At 47.2% G+C, this 24,265-nt stretch overlaps 1 protein-coding gene across 2 annotated transcripts in view; it reads left to right on the forward strand.

Moving 5' to 3' along the window:
* Window positions 1–24,265, forward strand: part of KCNH1 (potassium voltage-gated channel subfamily H member 1) — a 418,239-nt gene that overhangs the window by 299,408 nt on the left and 94,566 nt on the right. For both annotated transcript variants that reach the window (XM_069544233.1, XM_069544232.1), the window contains exon 9: window positions 5,252–5,504. In XM_069544233.1, the coding sequence (XP_069400334.1) occupies window positions 5,252–5,504 (253 nt within the window). The remainder of the gene's footprint in view (window positions 1–5,251; window positions 5,505–24,265) is intronic.

Raw genomic sequence — 24,265 nt, forward strand, 5'->3', positions numbered from 1 at the left:
ACTGAAGAAAATTTAGTGGTGCTGGAAAGAACAAAGATATTTGAGAATGATCATTTGTGAATGATCTCCTTTGTAATATTTTCTTTGAGCAAAGATGTAATCCTAGGTTAGTTTTTCTCTGCTTTTTATGTCTTTGGAATGGCTTTTCTCTCTTTAATCACCATTCCCTAAGTACTCAGGGAATTCAGATTCCTTCCCTTGTTAGAGTGAGGCAAACAGAATGATATTACTGTTGAAAAATACCTTAAGACACCTTCAAAGCCAAATTCAGTGTCTTGGGAGTCCGCTCTTCACACTCTGGTCTTTCTCCATTAGAAGGGTCCCTTGACAGTTCACAGTTTAAATGGAAAAATTTAACTAAATTTAACTGATCCCACCTTCAAAGGGAGGATACTTTGATTTTGTTGAATATCTGCTATAATAATAGTGATAACAAAACCATACCGTATACCAGCTAGCACGTCTTAAAGTTGTATTCAGAGCAGATGCCTAACTGCACTTCTGGCCCTGCGTTCCTGCTTCACACGCTTCACAACCACCCTGGAGAGGGAGCTGTTCTTAGGTATGAGGACCCAGCAGCCCAGTTAACTTTATTAATTGCCCCCGGTCACAGAGTTGAGAATGGCAAAGTCTGAATTTGAACCCAGTTTTGTCTGACTTCAAAGCTTGTGCTTTTTCCTGCTTTAAAAAAAAAACAAGTGTAAAACACAGACTGGAGGGAAGGACAAGTCCAGATGGGCGTGCCCTCCTCTCTCAGATGGGCAGGCATTGATTGGGAGGGACTTCATCTCTGGCTTTGCTCACCACTGGCCCCACTGCTCCTGTTTTTCTATTCTGCTGTCTCAACCCAGCCTCTGGAGGTTCTGTGGGTGCCTGGCAGCTGATGGAGCAGAAAGGAACTTGGATCGCTCAGCCCTGGGGCTCCTTTTCTCAGGGGCCAGGATGCCTTTGTAATCTGGTTGTCCAGAAAGAAGCCCTCTACTGCCCTCACTGCAAGGCTGGGCTGGGCGGCTGCCCCTGGGAGACAGCACTCATCAGCTCTGCTCCTCCCTTCCCCTGCCTGCTGTCTCCCTGGAGGGCTCTGGGATTTTCCCTAGGTCCTGATCCAGATGGAAGAGGAATTATTGCGGCAGCTCAGGGCAGAACCCAGCCCGGCCTGGTGTGGCTGCTCTTCCATGGCAGGCAATTACTGGGGAGAGAGCCAGTCCCAAGGCCCTGTCTCCCCCCACTGCCTCCATTCCAGACTGGAATGGTCAGTGATGACCGGGGCGTCTAGGGGATGTGTGTGCAGTGGAAGGGTGGGAGTGCTGGGCAAGTCTGACGTTAACAGTAATTAGCTGATGACCTTGGACCTTAGACCACCATGGGTCCCTCTGAGCTTCGGTTTCCTTGTCTGTGACACATGGCAACTAGATGACTTGGAAGGCTAAGGCCAACCTCTAAGGCCCTTTGGACTCTGACGTCCAGAACTTCCAAAGCCTCCCTCAGGCTGACCTGCTGCTCTGCTGTGATGGCACCATCCTAAATAAGAGCCCTTGTGCATTGAACCCAGTCACATGCAGCAAACCAAGTCTTTGACACCGCAGTGCATGGGATCTTCCAAAGAATTCTATACACCAGTGAGAACGAGAAGACTTGGGGAAAGTAGAGCTTTAAGTTCACCTGACTCCACCAAGTGGAAGCCAGGAGTCCAGATCTGCTTCATCCTGAAGCCTGTTCCCGCACCCGTGCTTTATCCAGCCAGCACCCACCACCCCTTTCCCCCAGGGAGGCTCCATGAACCTCCATGGTGGCATCTCCTCGAGGCTTCTGAGGCCTCAGAGACCAGCAAGAATTTTCTCTCCTCAAACCAAGCAGAAGGGCAGGTAACCCAGGAAGATGGCAGGGTCTCAAGCTGATACCCTCCCTCAGAGAGAGGTGTTCAGAAGCCCCTGCCGATGTAGGACCAACGCAAGGACGATGGGGGTGCTGGTGGCTGAGAGGGTCTGTGATTTCTCCCCTCCAGTCCCCTCTCCTCCTCATACATGCCTTCCCGTGGCTCTGGGAACAGGGCCCATGAATAAAACATTGTCTCCATGCCTCTGCCGGCAAAGCTCAGCCTGAGGGAAGGGAAATATTGAAAGGTGAACTCACCTGGAGAACAAGTCTTAGTTTCAGACCGCTGGGCACAGTTTCGACATGACAAGTAAGTGTTCCCCACTCCCTGGTGTTCTGCTTAGAGAGAAAGGATCTAAATTAAATCTGCCTTTTTCCAGGAGTCTTGCTTTAATGAGTCTGAAGGAGGGGAAGTACTTAACGGGCACTCTGCCTAAGTATTGGCCATCTGATTTTCCCTTGCCTCGGTCAGTCCTCCAGCCCCACTCCCAGAAAACATACTCACTTCCTTGGCATCCTGCCACTGCAGAGCAACAGAGGGGACCTGCATTTATTGAGTGCCTTGCTGGGGCCACGAGGTGTTGCAAGGGGGTAGATACCAGGTGCACTGGTAGATATAATATCATTTAATCCTCATAGTGAAAGTGAAAGTGAGTTGTGTCTGACTCTTTGCAACCCCATGGACCATACAGTCTATGGGATTCTCCAGGCCAGAATACTGGAGTGGGTAACCAGTCCCTTCTCCAAGGGATCTTCCCAGCCCAGGGGCTGAACCCAGCTCTCTCACACTGCAGGTGGATTCTTTACCAACTGAGCTGAGGGAAGCCCTCAATCATCATAAGGCAATGATGAAAATGAAAGTGTTAGTCAGTCAGTCGTGTCCGACTCTTTGAGACCCCGTGGACTGTAGCCCGCCAGACTCCTCTGTCCATGCAATTCTCCAGGCAAGAATACTGGAATGGGTTGCCATTCCATTTTCCAGGGGATCCTCTGACCCAGGGATCGAACCCAGGTCTCCTGCATTGCAGACAGATTCTCTTACCAGCTGAGCCACTAGGGAAGCCCGATGTTAGCAGCGTGCTTTTTTTTTTTTTTTTTTAACAGCAGAAACAACACAGGGAGCCCAGCCTAGCTCTCTGTGATGATCTAGAGGTGTGGGATCCAGGGAGGGGAGGGAGACTCACTAGGGAGGGGAATGTACTTACAATTAGGCTGATTTGCATTGTACAGCAGAAACTGGCTTCCCAGGTGGCACTAGTGGTAAAGAACCAACCTGTCAATGCAGGAGACATGAGATGTGGGTTTGATCCCTGGGTTTGGAAAATCCCCTGAAGGAGGGTATGGCAACCCACTCCAGTATTCTGGCCTGGAGAATCCCATGGACAGAGGCTCCTGGCAGGCTACAGTCCATGGTGGTCACAAAGAGTCGGACATGATTAAAGCGACTTAACACACACGCAGCAGAAACTAACTCAACATTGTAAAGCAGTTTTACTCCAGTTAAAAAATAAATTAAAAAAAAGGAAAAAAGAGACACTGAAGTGTAGAGCAGTGGAGAGAGGAAAGGACGGAGATTCTGAGTGTCGGGCCCCCGCTTTCCAATGCAGAGCTCAGGGCCGTGCAGAGGGCTGGGTGGGGCAGCGCTGTCCAGGACAAGGTGAGGTTGAAGTTGGGTTTGAAAGAGGCTGCGGGACTTGCAGATATGGAGGTGAGCACCAGGAGCACGGGCAGACGGTTTGTGCTGAGGTGGAGGAGCAAGGGTGGGGAAGTGACCAGCACCGCCAGGAGATGTCTTCACTGAGCACATTTGATGTTATAACCCCAGTTTTGTTCACAGGCTAGGATGGGAGAAAGGGTTCGTTTAGGGACATTCCTGCTTTCTTGGGAAAAGTCCACTTGGAGGTGTCCCCTGTGTTACTTCATGCTTGCTGTGTAAGGGGGCCACGAATGGTTTCTTGCAAAAATTTAGTCCAGGGAAGTGTTTCTCCCTGTAGGAAAGACTGAGAAATTTTTATTTCTTTGGGAGGTGAGACCCACCTGGCCTCTTACAGTTCCCAGTTTGCCTTGAGTTCCTTGAGAGCCAAAGTGCAAGCCCTTTGGTTTGGGGCAGGTGTATCTTACAGGAAGTGCTCGGTATCTAAACTGGGCTCTGGAGTGAGACTGCCTTGTCAGCGTCCAGCTCTACCATTTCCTGGTTGTGCAACTTCGGGCAAGTTATTGATCATCCCCGTGCCTCAGTTTCCTCATCTGTAAAATGGTACCACAATAGCACTTACCCCAGAGAGTTTACGTGAGGATTCAATTAGCTGGTGCACATAAGACTTGAAAATATAAAATCACACCTCTCCTGATGTTCCCTCTGCTCTCCTTCTCTATCGTTCTCAGCACTTACTGCTGAATTTCACTCATTTTGCTTTTTATTTGTCCCCTCCCACTAGTAAGTCACACAAAGGCAGGGCGTTCTGTTTGCTGCCTACATCCTCAGAGCCTGGAATGATCCCTGCCATATACTAAGGTGTTCAGTAGCTAAGTATGGAATGAATGAATGACTCCAAAGTGCTTAGCAATGCCTAAGGAAGTGCTCAGTAAATATCAGTTCATATCTCTCTTCGAATCAATCCACCTTCAGTCCATCAGCAGACCATGTCAGCTGTATTTTCAAAATACGTTCGGGATTTGATTACTTCTCCCTGGCTCCCCTGGCAACATTCCAGTCCGAGTCCCCTCCCCGCTCCCCGGAGGCCTGCAGGAGTGGGCTAACCCAACACCTGGGCTCCACTCCTGCCATCCGACAGTCAGGGCCTGCTAACTCCACTCTGGAGCTGCCACAGTCCTCTTAAAATATAGAGGATCCCCATCCCTCCCCTGCTCAGAGTCTCCCAATGTGTCCCCATCCCACTCAGAAGCAAAATCAAAGTCTTTTCATAACGTAAGTCTCCATATCCTCAAGCTTGTCATCCTCCTGAAACCCCCTCTCCCACCCCCAGCTTTCCCCTCATTCACACGGGCTGTTGCTCAGGTTCTCTCACAGCCTTTGCGACTCTGCTGGAACTCTTCTTTCATAGGGCTCCCTCTGACACGTTATGCAGACGTCACCATATTTGTCACCCACTCAGGGAGGCCTTTCTGGATTTGCTTGTCGAAAGGGTCTCACGTACTCCCAGTCCCTTGGCTCTCAAGTCCCTGATCTGAGCATTTAGCACAGATTTGGGGGTCCCTGTCTCTCTCTCCCACAGGGACTGAGGCTGTCTTGTCCACTGGTGCCTTGAAGAGTGTGGTCTAGCCTAGCGGGTGTCGCTTTGGCCCCTGGGGAGCTGAGAGAGCAGCGAGCTGGAGGCCACAGCAAGAATGCTGATGCTTTTTCTTCCCATGCCAGGTCCTGCAGATCTGCCCCAAGGACATGAGAGCGGACATCTGCGTGCACCTGAACCGCAAGGTGTTCAAGGAACACCCGGCCTTCCGGCTGGCCAGCGACGGCTGCCTGCGGGCGCTGGCCATGGAGTTCCAGACGGTGCACTGCGCCCCCGGGGACCTCATCTACCACGCGGGGGAGAGCGTCGACAGCCTGTGCTTCGTGGTCTCCGGCTCCCTGGAGGTGATCCAGGATGACGAGGTGGTGGCCATTCTAGGTAGGTACTGCCTTTGCTTGGTGGAGGCCTCCTGGTGGCATGGCTTCGCTGCCCCCTTCAACCAGACATGGCTTCACAGAGCTGGCCCAGTGGTTAGCATCCAGGCATCTATCCAACAAACACATGTCTGAGTGCCTGTCTTGCGTCAGGTGATGTTTGAAGCACTCAGGATCCTTCAATGACAAAAATGGTTTTTTTTTGTCCTCCAGGAGCTCTGCTGGGGGAGGAACAATAACCAGACATTTGAATATAGTGGCAGGGACACCTGCCCAGGATTCAAGTATTGGGAGTGGCTTCCTGGAAGAAATGACACCTAAGTGGAAAGCTAAAACTTTAGCATGAGTTAGCACTGAAAAGAGAAGGGACACAGGAGTATTCTAAGCAGAGGGGAAGGCATGTGTGAAATCACTACACAGAGACAGCAAGCATGATTCATTTGTACAACTGTCCTACTCAGATGGCTTGGAACACACACAGCAAGGAGGGGCGTGGTGAGAGGTGGAGTCAGGAAGGGAGCTGAGCTCTAGGCAGATTGTGTCAGGCTCTGGAAGCCAGATTAGGGACTGGGATGTTATATTGAGGAGCCATGAAGGGCTTCAAGCGAGAGAAAGGCATGATCAGATCTACACTTTAGAAAGGTGATTGTAGTTGCTGAGTTAATTGAAGAGGGAAGGCGGGGGTTGAGAGATGAAGCTGGAGACTTGTTCAGTTTGGTTCAGTCGCTCAGTCGTGTCCGACTCTTTGCGACCCCATGAATCACAGCACGCCAGGCCTCCCTGTCCATCACCAACTCCCGGAGTTCACTCAGATTCATGTCCATCGAGTCAGTGATGTCATCCAGCCATCTCATCCTCGGTCGTCCCCTTCTCCTCCTGCCCCCAATCCCTCCCAGCATCAGAGTCTTTTCCAATGAGTCAACTCTTTGCATGACGTGGCCAAAGTACTGCAGTTTCAGCTTTAGCATCATTCCTTCCAAAGAAATCCCAGGGCGATCAATCTCCTTCAGAATGGACTGGTTGGATCTCCTTGCAGTCCAAGGGACTCTCAAGAGTCTTCTCCAGCACCACAGTTCAAACACATCAATTCTTCAGCACTCAGCCTTCTTCACAGTCCAACTCTCACATCCATACATGACCACTGGAAAAACCATAGCCTTGACTAGATGGACCTTAGTTGGCAAAGTAATGTCTCTGCTTTTGAATATGCTATCTAGGTTGGTCATAACTTTTCTTCCAAGGAGTAAGCGTTTTTTAATTTCATGGCTGCACTCACCATCTGCAGTGATTTTGGAGCCAAAAAAAATAAAGTCTGACACTGTTTCCACTGTTTCCCTGTCTATTTCCCATGAAGTGATGGGACCGGATGCCATGATCTTCGTTTTCTGAATGTTGAGCTTTAAGCCAACTTTTTCACTCTCCTCTTTCACTTTCATCAAGAGGCTTTTTAGTTCCTCTTCACTTTCTGCCATAAGGGTGATGTCATCTGCATATCTGAGGTTATTGATATTTCTCCTGGCAATCTTGATTCCAGCTTGTGTTTCTTCCAGTCCAGCGTTTCTCATGATGTACTCTGCATAGAAGTTAAATAAGCAGGGTGACAATATACAGCCTTGTCATACTCCTTTTCCTATTTGGAACCAGTCTGTTGTTCCATGTCCAGTTCTAACTGTTGCTTCCTGACCTGCATACAGATTTCTCAAGAGGCAGGTCAGGTGGTCTGGTATTCCCATCTCTCTCAGAATTTTCCACAGTTTCTTGTGATCCACACAGTCAAAGGCTTTGGCATAGTCAATAAAGCAGAAATAGATGTTTTTCTGGAACTCTTGCTGTTTTGCTGATCCAGCAGATGTTGGCAATTTGATCTCTGGTTCCTCTGCCTTCTCTAAAACCAGCTTGAACATCAGGAAGTTCACGGTTCACGTATTGCTGAAGTCTGGCTTGGAGAATTTTGAGCATTTCTTCACTAGCATGTGAGATGAGTGCAATTGTGCAGTAGTTTGTTATCTAGGGGCAAACTGGTGGTGCCCTAAACTATTACTTGTGCTGGGCAGATGCAGAGGAGCACATGGAGTTGACATATTTAAGAAATAGAATCAACAGCACCTGGCTGTGGGGGAGAAGGAAGTCAGTGGATGAGGACTGCAGGATCTGCTGGGTAGCTAGTGTGCCATGCCCTGTGATAGGGAGTGTGGCGGGGGAGTGGGAGCATGGGGGAACACGTGTGTATTCGGTGCTTGAGTACTTGTGGCCTTGGAGACATTCATCTGGTTGCTGGTGGCAGCTGCAGAACGCCTCTTTAGGGGGCATGTTTGCCTCTCCGAGGGGGCAAGCCACCACAATAATACCCACCATTTATGGTCATCTATTCTGCACCAGGCGTTTCACATACAGATCCTCAGTTCATCTTTACAGTAACCCTACAAAGTGATTTTATTATCACCATTGTGTAGGTGAGACAATGAAAGCTCAGAGAGGTTAGAGAAGTTTCCTAGGACCTCAGGGTTGATGAGGTCCATGGAGTCAGCATCTTGGAGTGCCTCAAACTCTAGAACCTCGGCTCTGCTCCACTGAGCAATACTGCGGTCCTAATGGTAACACATGTAATTTGCTGCCTCATTCAGTTTGCCGGACACTGCTACACATTGTGGACTTGTTTTTTTTAATCTTTGGGTCTGCCTTCTTAGGAAACTGAGACAGGGAGAGATTGTTACACTGAATTAGAGTTGAGATTCAAACTAGTTTTGTTAAAGCCTGAACTTTGTTTTCGCTTGATTTGGGAGTATATGATATCCAGCCTCTTTTCTCCCCTGGCTCTGAGTCAACTTGCCCTCTTGATTACACTCTACTCAGGGTAACCCAAAGATGCTCGGTATTCCTTTAGCATACACTGGCAGATGGTGGGAAGGAGACTGAGATAGAGATTCAGCAGGGGATGGAGGCTGAAATTTCGTTCAAGTAAAATTTGGATTCGTAGTACCACCTGAACTCTGCAGAGTTGTTCTGTCCCTTACCTTCCTCATTCACAGAGATGTCAGATTTGATTGTGCATAAGGAACAGCACACACAAAGGGTTAAACCATTGCTTTAGTATTGCTGCAGGGAAGACATTTATCTCTACCTTTAACACTAATCAGTCTCCCCAGTAAAGAGGACTTTCCCTCAGTGATAACTCTCTGGACATTTGCCTGGCTGAGAAGAAGGGTAACTAGCAACTAGTGGCTCTCTCTTGAATTTGAGTTTGAGTTGATCATTTGGTGTAGGGTGTCTTTTACCCATTTCCCTCCCTGATAACTTCCCATATGCCTTTCCAAGGAGTGTAGCCTCAGACCAGTACCATCCCTCTTATACGCTCACACTCAGGGCTTCCTAATCAGCCCCCACCCCCACCCCAAGCTAAACCGCTGCACTATTAGGGGTTAGGTTTGGCCACCTAGGCATGGAGGTTGAAAGAGCTGCAGAGGGTGAGGAAGGCAAATGATTACTTCCCAGCTCCATCTCGTATCCCCTCAGCCTGGGCCTCTTGTGGGGAAGCAACCAGAGCTTGGGCTTCCCAGATGGCGCAGGGATAAAGAATCTACCTGCAAATGAAGGGGACATAAGAGACATGGATTCAGTCCCTGGGTTGGCAAGATCCCCTGGAGTGGGAAATGGCAACCTGCTCCAGTATTCTCGCCTGAAGAATTCCACGGACAAAGGAGCCTGGTGGACCACAGTCCACGGGGCTACAAAGAGTCAGACACAGCTGAGCACACACACACAACCAGATCTTGTTTCATTGTTGACTTCCTTGCTCAACTGACTGCTTCTCCAAGTCCAGCCCTCTGCCTTGGGCCCTCTTGGGCATCCTGCCAGCTCCAGCTGGCAATGTGGATAGGACCTCTGAAATAGCTCAGCAGCTTCAGATTCAGCTTGGTTATTTCCCTCAGGCTGTCCAGCCTGGGAAAAGCAGGTATCTTCAGGAGCCAGACTGAGTCCAAACAGTAGGTCCTAGTTTGACCTCCTAAAGAATCTTTGACATTTCAAGACACGCTTACTCTATAAAAGGATGGCACAAGTCCTTTGCATGAACTGAGCCTCTGGGCCGAGAGATACGAGAGTCCAAGCAGTTTTCTCCATGGAAACTTCAGAGTTTTGTTGTTATTGTTGTTTTTCTCGAATTAGAATATCCTACGCTCAATGGACTGAAATCAATTTGTTCTTGCGACGAGGGTTCAGGATCCAGCAGATATTAGAACTAGAGCTTTATGGTCCTTTGATGCCTTTCAGTTCAGTCCACTTGAAATTTACTGTCAACTGTCATAGAGGTGGGGATGAAGCAGTGGACCAAATATGAGTCCAGCCTTCAAGGAGCTGCTGCACATGGTGGAGACAGACATTATTAAAAAGACACCAATCATACTGCTTGCTAACTGTTGCCATAGAGAGAATACAGGTGCTTCTTGAAGGTTATGGGACACGTAACTATTGAGAAACTACAGTGTAACCAGTGCTCCAATGAGAATAGCCGAGGAATCCTTAGTTACCATAAAGCAGGAGGCGTTCAGAAAAGACCCAGAACTCATCTATCTCATTCCTTTGGTCTCTGGCCTCTTGTTACCAGTTCTCTCATTTACACTCTGCTAATTTGCTTCCTCCTCCGAGTTCTGATATTCCACCCCCATTCTCTGTTTAATTTTAGCACAGACTCCAAGAACAAGGAAAAGGGTCAGGACTCTTAACTGAATGTGTTTCGTATGTATTAAAAATGAAACCCTCTCTGATAAAAGTTTGCTAGAAGAGTGTCAAGCTTTCTTGACTGCAACTCAGTATATACTGCATTGTGAACTGACATACCCGTGTGCACAGATACAGTTATGCATGAACCCAGTACTTAATGCTGCTGGGTGAGATGCAACCTCGTATTTTCTACTAGATTCTATTCTCTTTCATTTAGAAAGAAACTGACAGTCATGACCCACTCAATTGCTGTCTTGACCTGCTGTCAGCCTGCAGTTTAAAAACATGGTCCTGCAGACATAGATAGCATCTCTCTCGGGTTGAAAGCCATGCTGTCCCCCAAGGACAGAGAATATACCAGATGATCTCTTGTGTTCTCCTTTCCCTGTGAGGTTCTCTGCCTGATTTTTGAGATGATATCCTCCTAAGCTCCTTTTGGAATTCTCTTAGAAATCACTTCATGGCTTCTCCAATTTAGTTTCTTGGCTCTTTGAAATAAATTCAAGTCTTTAGCCTGTGTGTTTTATTCATTAGATTTTTAAAGTAGTCTTCTTTTAAGTTTTTCATAGATACCAGAATAAAAAGTACTCATGTCATCCCTGCCCAAGTGGCACTCTTAGCATCTGCAAGTAAGTTGTTATCTCAGTGTTACTTGACCAGCGTAAGTGAGTGATGAGCTTTCATCAGGGCTAAGCTTGAGTGTGATCCATCTCTCTGTTTCCATCTTATATGTGCAATATTTAAATGTCTCTGTTTCAGTGTGATTTAGCATCTCTGTGGTAACTTTTATGGGGTTTGCATTTTAGTACTTAATTCATGTTTTAGTCATGGATCATCTCACATCTTCCGTTTTTGTTGTGTTTTGGTTCATCATATTGGGCAAGACAGACATCTTGGTTGCCAGGCTACATTGAGTAGTGGAAAGAGCCCTGGACATGGAACTGGAGATCTAACTGTAGCCCTGTCCTTCACTAACTCCTGCAGGAGCTGCCACCACGTGGCTGAGTCTCCAAGGCCTCCTGTGGTCTGCTAAGTCCATCACACTGCATCAAGTGCACCTTCTGTCACCTGTGAGCTGAGTCCTTTGGTTTGAGATGTCTGGCATGGCCCAGCACATGGAAGACAGTGGGGGCTGTTTGCTGAACTGAGCTGAACTGAACTGAAAAGCAGGACTATGAAGGGCCCTATGGTCCAGAATAAGGATCTGGACTGTATCTTAGAGGGATAAGGGGCCCATAGAGGGTTTTAAACATGGGAAAGATGTGAAGATTTGGTTTCCACAAATACAGAGACATGGAGGCTAGTCAGGAGGCTCAGTTGAGAAATCACAAGGACCTGAGTAAAGTGATGGAAAGGAGCTGGGGAAGAAGTGCCAGAAAGAACAGGAGGGGAAGGACCTCCAGGAGATGGGAAGTGAGGAGAGAGAATAGTTTCCAGCAGCAACTGACAAGCAATAGAGTCAGAGGGGGAGAGGGAGGTAAGCTGATGTGTTTATTCTGTTGAGTCCAGTGTCTTTTTGGAATCGATCTAGCCGTGGCTCTCAACTAGAGGAGGCACTTCTGACTTGTGGATGGGCCAGAGTCTGCTTAAGGAAGGGAGCAGCCAGGGAGGAGGTTGATGGGCAGGCCCTGGCACAGTAAGTCTGGATGAACCTTCTCCTTGAAGTTCTGTCATTGTTGAACTAGGATTGACATGGACATTCTCCTTAAATGTATGCATAAAGTTGTAAACACTTGTTCACAGGTGGAATCTTTCTTTTTCTTTTTCTTAATAAAATACTCCCTTCTCACAGTTCCTAATTTGGAAGGTACTTTCATCTTTGCTTAGAGAGTTGGTTTCTTTGGGTCCATTGACCTTGGATGGACATTAGTGTAGCAGGCATTTATTTAGCATCTGTCACAGCCTAACTTGGTGTTGGTCTCTTTGGGATGGGTGGGGGTGTGGAGAAAAGTCCTTATCGTGGATGAATGTTCTATTCCCTTTGGGAAGAAAAATGCATGATTAGTGACAAGTGACACTGTACTTCTTTCTCTAGACTTCCTTGTGTGAACAGGGAAGTGTTTATGAAGGAGATATAAACTGGCCTGGGCTTGGAAGGATCCTCAAGAGTCTCTAGGGTCGTTAGAGGTAGGAACCCTGTGGCATATCCAGGGACCAGTGTGAGTAGATGGAGGAGACATTCTGTGCAGGGCAGCGGTCCTCTGCTTTAGCAAGCAGACGTCTCAGTTGGAAAGCGTGATCACAGTGCAGATCCTGGGCCCTCCCTGCAGATTCTGATTCTGCAGCTCCAGGGTGGGGCCTTGGCATCTGCCCTCCCTGCCTCACTCCATGGAGCGGTTCCATGTCACGTGTTGTGGTGGACAGAGGCCTGTACTTGAGAAACGTTGCTGTAGCCAGTCACTACTTGATATTCTTTCTTTGTGGGATGGGCTGAAGAAATGAACATGGGGAAGATGGTAAGGCAGGGAGGCACCAGAGAGGGGATCTTATATCACACTAGCCAAAACCATGTGAAATTGCTGACTTTCAACTATTTCTGACCTGCCAAGATGATGGTATAAGCTTACTCATGATCTGTGTACAAGGAGGTGAAGGCTGAGCCTGGGGTGGTGGCTTTGTGGAGGTGGAGCCGGCATTTGGTCATGTGAGGTAGGGTATCATAGATGGAGAGAACCGTGTTAGCTGCCAGGGAACGGAGAGTGTGGGGTGATCTGTAACCAGGAGACAAGCACTTGCCCTGGGCCCGAGAGGCAGCAGGGGGTTGTGGGCTGGAGAGGCAGTGTGCGCTAGCCTGTTGATGTTTCTAAATGGGAGCCTGAGGGACTAGGCAGTGGGAAACCACCAAGGGTGGTGAGTAAAGTGCGATACCATTAAAGCTGCGATTTGCAAACATTAATGAGTTTGACATAGAGACAAGGAGGTTATTCAGTGACTTATGGCTTATAGTATGGATGAAAGGTGTTAAGGTGTGGGCAGGAGAAACTGAGACAGGATTTGGGCCGCCGAATAAAACAGGGGCATCCAGTTAAATTTGAATTTCATATAAACAAAGAATAATTTTTAGCTTAAATATTTCCTAAATATTGAATGGGCCATATATATATATATATATATAGCATATTAAGAAGCAGAGACATTACTATGTCAACAAAGGTCCATCTGGTCAAGGCTTTGGTTTTTCCAGTAGTCATGTATGGATGTGAGAGTTAGACTATAAAGAAAGCTGAGCACCGAAGAGTTGATGCTTTTGAACTATGGTGTTGGAGAAGACTTGAGAATCCCTTGGACTGAAGGAGATCCAACCAGTCCATCCTAAAGGAAATTGTCCTGGGTGTTCATTGGAAGGACTGATGTTGAAGCTGAAACTCCAATATTTTGGCCACCTGATGTAAAGAGCTGACTTATTTGAAAAGACCCTGATGTTGGGAAAGATTGAAGGCAGGAGGAGAAGGGGACAACAGAGGATGGTTAGATGGCATCAGCAACTCAATGGACGTGAGTCTGGGTAAACTCTGGGAGTTGGTGATGGACAGGGAGGCCTGGCGTGCTGTGGTTCATGGGGTCGCAAAGAGTGGGACGTGACTGAGAGACTGAACTGATATATATACATATATATGCTAAAAATGTATCTGTTTATCTGAAATTCAGATTTAACTGGGTATCCTGTATTTGCTGAGTTTGGCATGCGAGGGACAGGTGGCTGAGACCTTCTGGGAGGAGAGTCTGAAGGGCCGTAAACAATAGGATGTGGGGAGCAAATACAGGGAGGTGAGAGGTGACTGATGTCCAGGTGGGTGAGGAGATGGAGCCACCAGCAACAGGAGTAGCCAATCAGGAGGAAGGGTGGTGCGAGGGAATGACGAGCTTGGCTTTGACTTGTTGCATTTAAAGGGCAGTTGGGTATCCAAGTGGAGTGTTCCACAGCTATTCAGAAAGGCGCGTCTGGAACTGGGAAAAGAAACCAGGGCTCAAGACAGATTTAGGATTCAGAGGAAGGAATAGGAAATCAAGGGGAAGATAGGTACAGAGAGAATATATGGATGCTTATCAGAATGACCAAGTATTTCAGAGCATTTTAAAAGAAATGATAGTGTATGCTCACAAGGAATTTTAAATGATATTAGAAGCTCCTATGATAAGTAGATTAATAAAATACACTTTTTTAATGTAATGTGACCTCAGCTATGTGGGAAGAAGCATTCATAGATAAAAGTCCACCAACAGCTTCATCACCACGTTATAGTTGGTGACTTTGGTTTTGAGGTGCCAGGGAATTTCATTTTCTTTTTTATATTTGTCTTTCAAGTATTCTTTAAAAGAATGTATGCTACTTTCAAAATCAGGAAAATTTAAAAAAAATTTTTTTAAGTAGATCTTGAGAAAGCGTTGCTCCAAGTTTCACATATCCTTTCAGTTATTAGGATGCAGCCTGAAAAAAATATTTTATTTTTCAAAAGAAATCTTGACAGCATTTCTTTTGTTATCTCCTCATCCAATCAGAAAAAAGTAGCATTAATCTTAGCAGGTCCTCCCAACTCCTCCTTCAAACAGTTCTGGGAAAAGAGAACCACTAGACAACAAAGGCAGACTGGTTATCTAACAAAAGTCGAAAAAGCAGCAATAACTTTGTGTAAATCCTAGTTGTGTTAGAGACAGAGAAGCTAAATCCTTTAGAGACGTTTCCCTTCTGAGGGGTTGAGGGGAGACCCCTCCCCCACCCTCCGCTTCCTGCACCTCGGTCTTCTGCAGCGTTCCTCCACATTCCCCCGGGAACTTGCTAAGTGGCTGCGTGACCACTGCTGCTGTGAACCATATAATAATACCTCTTGCTCGTGCTCAGCACAAAGGGAGGAAGCTTTGTTTAAGTGTCTCTCTAAACACTTCAGCCAACATTAATATTCATATAGCTGTTCCATCAGCCGAAGCAATTATATTAAATCCGCACTCCTAGCCAGGAGCCATAGCGTGAACAGAACTTCAGAAATGCAGAACCATTTGTATCCGGTAATGTATGCATTGAGTGAGGGTGGGAAGGACGACCAGGTTCTTGCTCCTAATGCTGTTTTTGCTTAAGCAATTTAAAAGATTGGTTTGTAGTCCCTGTAGTCCCAGTGAAGGCACTGATAGTTAGGAGAGTTAATAGAGCTTTCTAAAGGAAATTCTCATAACTGTAGAGCCCAGACAGAGAGGATTGGTTTAAAAAAATTATGGTAAATCAAGGGCAATTGTTATGATGATATAAGTTTTATTGGAATGCAAAATGTTTCAAATATAATGTTAACTGGGTGGGTAGGGGGTGGAAAAACGGAATATGTAAGTATATATGTAGTAACCTTAACTTACATAAAAATGCATATGAGTGGAAGAAAGATGGAGCATGTACCAAAGTGTCAACTGAAGCTTTCTGCATGCTTTTCTATCGGTCAAAAGCATAGAGCCCATATTTTCTATTTTTCAATATATTTCAGTTATCTTCTACAATGCATACATATTGTATAAACAAAAGAAGGGAAATCAAGTCAATTTTGAATTGTTATCTGTAGCAATCTTAGATCATCATCACCTGCTTTCAGTGGAAGATTTGTGATCTGTTTGCTTAGTGGAGAAACATTCGGCTAATTTAATTTTATCTGATTGCAGTTGTGAAGAACAGAAGGAGAACTTTCGCGATGTTTCCAAGCCATCGGTTTAATGTAACCATTTATGTGTGGTGCCCCCATTCAGAGAGCGTGCCAATGTTGTTTGTGAAAAGTAGAGTCTCCACCAGGAAGGCCGGTGACCCATATTTGGATGAGATTTTAATTCCTTTAAGGAAAGCAGTTATATCATAGGATAATTTCTAACATCTATCATTTTTATTTCTTCTTTTTAGATCTGTCCATAAATTTTCAGCTCAGCATTAAGCTGGATCAGAGTGAATTATGGGTGTGTTTCTGAGCAGGTCAGCAAATTCCTTCTAAAGTCAGGCTGACAACATAGCCACCTGAGGATACTTGGACCGGGGACCTGTCCTGTCCTCAAAGTCATCCATCCTAGAGCGTTCTCAGTCTTTTAGATCCTGGCCCACTGTATATTATTCCACTCAGATCCATCTTTCATATATTGATTTGTTCATTCCATAAACAAACCAGCTGTAGTGCTTAAGTCTCACCAGGAAAACAGACAAGCGAATATGCAGTTTCACTTCTGTTATTTAATAGAATGCCAAGAGTTATAATAGGACAAAGAATAGAATACTATGGGAGCTTATAAGACAGGCATCAAATTCAGCCCAGCCAGGAGAAATCAAGGAAGGCTTCCTGACAGAGGTGGCATCTGAATTGAGACTTTCATGGCAAACTGAATTCCACTAGGGGCAGCAGAGAAGTGGGCTGGGGACTAGGATGGGAGATTTAAGAGCGAGTGTTCCCTGGCAGAAGGGCAGCACCCACAGAGACTTTAAGGGAGAAGAGTGACAGAATCGATCTGTGTTTAGAAAGATCATCCTGGCTGCTGTGAGGAGAAAGGAAAGCAGGCAAGGAGGCTGGTGAGGAGGATGCTGAGAGATGAGAGAGGCCTGAGCCGACTTCACAGGGTGGAGAAAAGTAAACAGATCCAAGATTAAAATAATCAGAGCGTGGTCATTTATTGAATATGGAGACAAGCAAGACGGTGGAGTCTGGAATGACTTGGACCACTTTCACAGGGAAGGGGACACTCCCTCGAGGAGGCACAGGTTTTCCTAGGAGCAGGACTAGTTCCAGCTTTGGGTCTGTGGGTTTGAGCTAAGTTCAAGTAACCGATGGGAGATGCTGGACTCAGAAGAGAGGTCAAAACGTGAGGTATAAACTTGGGGATCATTGCGATCCTGATGGCACCAGAAGCTAGAGGAGAGGCTGAGAAAACTTGGAGAGAGAGGGGAAGGTAAGAAACAACCAGGTCTCAAGCAGAGCCCTAAAGGACACTGTTTAATATGGGTCACAGGTAGGAGCCTGAAATGGACCACCTGCAGAGGGTGAGAGACCAGGGGACTGGGATGTCACCGAAGCCAAGGAGGGGCAGAAAAGGGCATTTTCAAGTGCTTCAGAACTACGTTTATGTTGTGTAGCAGATGCTGTGGATGATAAAGACCCACCAATATCCTATGGCCCACCGACGAAAAATGCTGCCAGTTAAACCACGACAGATCATTGATTGTAAAATATGTTCTGATTTCAGAGATAAAGCACGCCGACCAGCTTAAATATATCTTAGAATCAAAGAGCTGCAATACGCTGAGGACTGAAAAATATCTTTTAGGCTGTTATCAGGAGAAGTTATTGACTACTGTGAGTAGAGTTGAGAGTGTGGTCAGAAGCACGATTAGAGGAGCCTGAGAGATGAAGAGAGGCAGGTGTTGGTTCAGGGGTGCTTCATAATTTGTATTCATCTCTCCTGGAGTTCTGAACCGAGAGAGAGACAATACGTACGATGGGTACCAGTCAAAATATCACCTTTCACTTTTGTGATAAAGCTGATATTGGAGAATATGCATTATATTTGCATCCAAGAAGGCTTCCCAATATTAAGAGCTAGGGTTAGACCCACCCTTGTGTTGCTGACCAGCACAAGCCTACACCTGGGAGGCTCTGTCCTGTAGCTCTGTTCTGCTGGCAGAAGGGACCACCAGAGAGACAAGAGAGGATAAGCTTCCAGCAGGCAGATCCCCAGGACAGAGAAGCGGCTGGCCTGCATACGTGCAGGGTTTCCTTCCAAACTCATCAGTCAGATGAGGACACAACAGAGGCCAGGAGTGTGGTGCCCCTGGAGCTGCCTTCCAGGCAGGAGCCATCAGGAATAGGGACCAGTCATTCCCCTTCAACAGTGAGAACATGGAGACAGTGTAGATAACACCGCCAAGAACCTGAGCCATTACAGAAAGGAGAGCAGAGCCCAAACCAGCTCTCTTCATCCCCAACCGTCCAGTTTTTCCCCCTGCTGCTTGGGGGGATTATCCGTCTCTTTCATGTGTCTAAATCCCCTTGCCTTCCTGTAGAAGGCCAGCTCCATTCTCTTTTTCTCCGTGAAGTCTCAGTAGTTCTGCCTAGATTTGTTGCTGTTCGCTTGCTCGGTCATGTCCAACTCTTTGTGACCCCGTGTACTGCAGCATGCCAGGCCTCCCTGTCCTTCACTGTCTCCTGGAGTTTGCTCAGATTCATGTCTGTTGAGTTGGTGATGCCATCCAACCATCTCATCCTCTGTCACCCCCTTTTCCTCCTGCCCTCAATCTTTCCCAACATCAGGGTCCTTTCCAGTGAGTTGGCTCCTTCCAAAGTAGTGAAGTTTCAGCTTCAGCATCAGTCCTCCCAGTGAATATTCCAGGTTGATTTCCTAGAGCAGCCTCTCACATATCTTGGTTTTACGCTTTTGTTTGACTTCATCATTTCACACATGTAAGTTTTGTCTCCTTACATTGTAAGCCCCTTGAATGTAGAAATGAAGTCCTGTCTTTTTGTTTTATCTCCCTTAATTCCTGGAACACTGCCTGATCTGTAATAGGTTGGGCCAAACCTTGAACTGGATTGAACTGTGTGCAAAAGGGTGGTGAGATGTAACCCCACCTTTGGGAACTCCCAGTCTAGTAACTGCCTGGGAGAGTCAGAGACAGTTCACATTGCACCTGGTATATGATGCTATAGGTTCTTGCTTGGTTTTCATTAACCAGATATATGGCTGAACTACACCAGTGTCCCATCTCTAGTACAGAGATAGTTTGCAGAGAACAGTTGTTCTCCTTTATACCAACCTCCAAAGAAAACAAGTATTTCTTGAACATCTCTGAGCTCTCCTACAAAATCTAACGTGAGACCAACCTTTCTAGAAGGAGACATCCCTGTGAGAATTGGGATGAACTGCACGCCTCTCCCTGGAGCCTCGACCTCCTGAGCCCTCCATTCCCTGATTTCTTTCCTGGCAAAAGAAATCCAATAAAACATACAGGCTAAGCACCCAGCACCACAGCACAATCTGATAAGATCTGACACTTAAAGCTAAGGCTTTATTCCTAGTAACAGATCTTCATGGCCTGGACAGGAAAGCAAATGGATAAGCTTTCCACGGTGTCTGTCTGTCTTTGATGTACATTCTTATGTCTCTAAACTGCAGGAGACGAAGCAGAGATCACAGACTGCCAGCAGCATTCCACACCCACCCCCACCCCCACCCCCCGCCCCCGGTAAGAACAAGGGCTTTGTGGTTACACTACAGACAGGAGGCAAGATTTACAAGGTGTCAGAACTCTGCTTACCTTCACTCCTCCATGGCCTCAGACAATGCAAGGGAAATGGCTACAAATGCATGAGAGAGAGTTCAGTATTCCAGAATTAGCTTGAAAGCCTGGATCTTAGCAGCTTTGGGGTGAGGTACGTAGTAGATGCCTGAAGCAGGGTCCCTGGCTGGCTGCTGGCCTGATGCACCGGGACTCCTCAGCAGATCCTGGCCCCACGTCCACAGTCAGGGCTGGTGGGAGGTCAGTGGGTACCGCCAAGGTGTTTAGCTCAAGTCGCTGGAGCTTTTGCTCTGAATGTGCTGTCAGAGCCTCCACCGTCGTATTACTGTCCGATCCTTCAGGCATAAGGAAGTCCATGCTTTTTCCTGGAACAGGTGAAGGAAATAGGCGTGTATATACCTACTCCCATAGAGACAAACACATTCCAGCCCCACCGGATAGTGGACTCCTGAATCGGCTAGGAGGTAGGTTCGGTCGATCCAGCAAAACCCGGAAATAGTAGATAAGACAGAAGCTTGTTTTGTCTCATGTAGCCAGCAGTCCAGGTATAGGGGCCTGAAATGGCAACTTCATGGTGTCAGGCAGCCAGCCTCCTTCTAGCCTGTTGCTTCATCCTAACTAGGTTGGCACCTGGGCTCCCTGGTCCAAGGGAGCTCCCATCCTGTTTTGGTCAGGAGGAGGCAGGGAGAGAGGAGGGCAGGGCAGGACCCACGGGGGGCACCCACCCCTCCGCACCGCTCGCCTTAACCAGAGCTCGGGCAGAGGGCCACACTTAAGTGCGGTGCAGCCTTGGTTCTGGTCGTCTGTGTGCTCAGCTGAGGGTCATGGATTCCATTTCCGTAACAGAGAAGTCGTTCTGGGGTACATGTGAATTCCTTGGCCGTGGCTCCTTAAGACCAAAGCAGCCTCTGATTTATCCTCTTAGCCGTCACCCAGCTTGGTGCCTGCCCCAAGTAGAGGTCTCTAAGTGTTGACAGAAGAGGAAGCTGTTTGGGGCGGGCGGGGGCGGTGGTGAGGTTGCAGAGGATGACCACTGGGATCACTGGGAAGCCTCTCTCCATGTGGAGGCTGCACCGGGGTGTGGGGAAAGTCTGCGGGTCACGGACCATCATTTAAACCTCTCTAGAGCTCACTCTTCTCATCAAAATGGGACTGACGATCCCTGTGGAATTTACATCACAGGGCTGTTACAGCGGACTCTTCTTTTTTTTTTTATATATTGAACAGGAAAATTGATTATGCATGCTTTAAATTTTTCTTTCTTATCCCCGGCACTCTTTATGAGAATGGTTCCCACCAGCATCTCCTCTCCCCCATAGCACTCTGCTTCCTATTATCTTTACTCTTACCGTAACTCTTCAATATACTTTGGTGGGTGGAGCTAAGAACTAATTCATTCTTGATATCATATCCCTCAGCACTTAGCACAATACCACAATAGGCATGCAATACATATTTATTGAATAGAAATAAATCTGAGAACAACCAACAGCTCAGGCCTGGACAAGTAGCCAGTGTTCAAAAATGAATTGTTTGTAGATTGCCATTGCTTAAAACTATAGGTCATTTCACAGTGAAACTAATTGTCACATGGTTGACTAGCTTCAGTTGTTTTTTTTTTTAATTTTTATTGGAGTATAGTTGATTTATACTGTTGAGGATTCATCTTTATTGTGGTTACTATTTATTGAGCACCTACTGTGCTCCAAGCACAGTGCTAAGTGGCTTGTTCATATTAGTTCATGTGAGTCTTATGACATTCCTGAGAGGTGAGTTTTATTACCCACATTTTCTAGCTGAGTGAATTGAGAGTGGGGAAGTTTAGTAAGATGCCTAGTGCCCTTGGTTTGCTTATGCATTCAACAACCATTGAGCGCCTGCTGTGTGCCAGACACATGGCTGGGAAGGCGGTGATGCAGGGATGAGTTATGTTTGCAGAGTACTGAAGGCACAAATATGATCAAGGGGTCAGGGAGGAGGTGTGGGTGTATTTCGAGGCATGAGAAGGAGTTATCCAGACCAGGAAGCAGGGCGGAGTGCCTGAGGCTGTGCTGGGAAGGCCCAGAGGGAAGCGGGGAGCTGGACTTGGAGGAATTCCAAGAACCCGTGTGCCATGTGACTGGAGGTGGAGAGTCAGGAGGAGGGGCCAGCCGGGTCCTGCCAGCCCCCAGCAGGGTGCACCTGAGCTCAAAGTGAGCTTGTCTGGCCTGAGGCCTCTGTTGAGGGAGTGGATGAAAAAGTAGTTGGAAAACATCCCAGGGGAAGTACCAGGGAGGAGGAGATTTTGGCCCGTTATCTTTGTGTCTTAGATAGTCTGAGGACCACGGCGAGGACCTGGATTGCACAAGCCTGGTGTGTATCCTGAGTCCAGGAGGTCTGAGAACTCTCAGCTTCCTCGTTCTAATCCTCCTGAGCTAGCCAGTTCCGTGGGTGTGCGCAGTCTGCTCGGGGCTTGCCTGGACAGATTGTTCCAGCTTCCATGTTATGTCCCCTAAGCAGAATTACCCCCAAGGGCCGGGAGAGAGAGTGGTTCTCCCTCAGAGCCTCTCTGCTTATGCCAGGATCTCTGCTGCCACATTTCACCCTCCTGATGCAGTGAGTGGCAAGGTGCCTCTAGTCTTCAAATGGCTCGAGGGTGTAAGACTTCCTGATGCCCCAGAGAAGAAGAATAAAGGTGCTCAGGCTGGCCCTCACTGCACGCTACTCGTGGCGTCTCTCTCAGCATCCCGGGGAGGGGTGGGCGGCAGTGTTCGTGTCACACGCTCACTGTAGAGTCTGGAAGGTGGTTAGACGAGTTTGCAGCTGAATGAGGAGACCAGGCGCTTTCCTCAGAGGATTACAAAATAGGCTGTCTACGCTCAGGCTAGTGAGGGAGCAGATGATCCAAAACATGGGGCAATACAGAGAGCGTTCAGTCCTGCTGAAGAGCCGCATGCTGTGCCTCAGGGCCTTTGCACATGCTGCTCCCGCTCCCTGAAATCATCTCTCTGCTGTGTCTTTTTTTAATTCCTGTTTGCACAGCACTTTAATACTTTAATATATCATTTCATTTGATCCTCTCTACAAACCTTGGATGTAGGTACTTCCTACTTCAAGCATTTTATAGATGAGATCATTGGAGTTCATAGATGGTCAAATACAAATGTAGATTTGATATTTTAAAAGAATAGTAACAATACTAACCTAATTTGACTGAGTGTGACTCAGGACCTAAGCAGTGAAGAAAATTACCACAAACATTTTTAAAAAATCAAAGTATTAGCTTTCAGGGTTCCAGCAAGGCCTAGATAATTATAACTTTTTCAAAGAGGCCAAAGCTAACAGTTGTGCTTAATTTTTTCCACCTAAGGCTTAGGCTGTGAAGATAGAAATATGCATTAAGTTGAAAAGCCTAAGATAGTCCCCTTAGAGAGCAGAAATGACTAAGAGAAAACTGAAAATTCAAAATTGCAGAAAGTGAAACAAGAATGAAGCAGGAATGTCAAAAGAGTAGCCCAACTGGGGAAACTGCTCTGACTCCTTAGGTATATATCCATTCTGGGCCTAAGAAACATGTCGATCAGGGTATTTACTGCTGTTGTTTAATCACCCAGTCATGTCCAAGTCTTTGTGACCCCCTGGACTGCAGCACGCCAGGCCTCCCTGTCCATCAGCATCTTCCCAAGTTTGCCCAAGTCACCTCCATTGCATCGGTGATCTCATTGCATCTAGCCATCTCATCCTCTGATGCCCTCTTCTTCTGCCCTTAATCTTTCCCAGCGTCAGGGACTTTTCCAATGAGTCAACTGTTCTCATCAGATGACCAAAATACTACAGCTTCAGTATCAGTCTTTCCAACAAGCCTTCAGGGTTGATCTCCCTTAAGATTGACTGGTTTGATCTCCTTGCTGTCCAAGGGACTTGCAGGCATCTTCTCTAGCACCACAGTTTGAAGGCATCAAGGTCCAAAGAGTAAGACAAACATTTCAGCGAGGAATTGTGGAAGGCTGACTCTTCACTGTAAGAGCAGTGTGTGTGTTGTCTTCATGCTGGCTCACTGGATCCCTTCCTTTAGGTCTCAGCTCAGATGCCACATGTCCCTGGAAGCCTTCCCTTGCCCTTTGAGCTTGAGCCGAGCACCTCTCTCTGTCTCCCACCATAGTCCCTAGCGTGTTAGCATCACCTGCTCTGTTTCTCTCTCTCCACTACCTCCGCCATCCTGCTGCTCTAGACCTCAGCACCCAGAAGAGCGCCTGCTGAGAGCTGCATGAGGAACTGAATCAGTTCTTTCCAATTGGTATGGGCCTAGAAGTGGCTGATGATTTTAGCAGCATATGATGACTTTAACTGCAGAATTACATTTTGCTTAGTGCAGGATACCAGTCTGAGTGGTCCTTATGAGAGGACATAATAGACAATAGTGACAGAAGCAGCTGGAATTTCATTTTTGCTCTGACCCCTCCCAGCTCACTTACAGCCAGTCTGAGAAACAGGGCTTTTTCTGGAGTGCTGTAAACTCAGTCGTCTGTTTCTGCAGCTCTTTAGCATTCAGACATCAGGCTGTCGGATCTTCTCAGATCCGTGAGTCCCAGCACCTCTTGAATTTTCCCAGATCACTCCTCTTAACCCTCCCAACCTCCCCGCTCCCACTGTCCTCTCTGCTTCAGCCTCTGCCTTTATGACATCAAATTGTCTGTAGCAGCAGTCCCCAACCTTTTTGGCATCAGGGACCAGTTTCATGGAAGACAGGTTTTCCATGGATGGTGGCCGGGGGATAAGGATCACACAACCTAGATCCTTCACATGCTCAGTGCACGGCA

Source organism: Ovis canadensis, chromosome 12, assembly GCF_042477335.2.
Source record: "Ovis canadensis isolate MfBH-ARS-UI-01 breed Bighorn chromosome 12, ARS-UI_OviCan_v2, whole genome shotgun sequence".
NCBI classification, from domain to species: domain Eukaryota; kingdom Metazoa; phylum Chordata; class Mammalia; order Artiodactyla; family Bovidae; genus Ovis; species Ovis canadensis.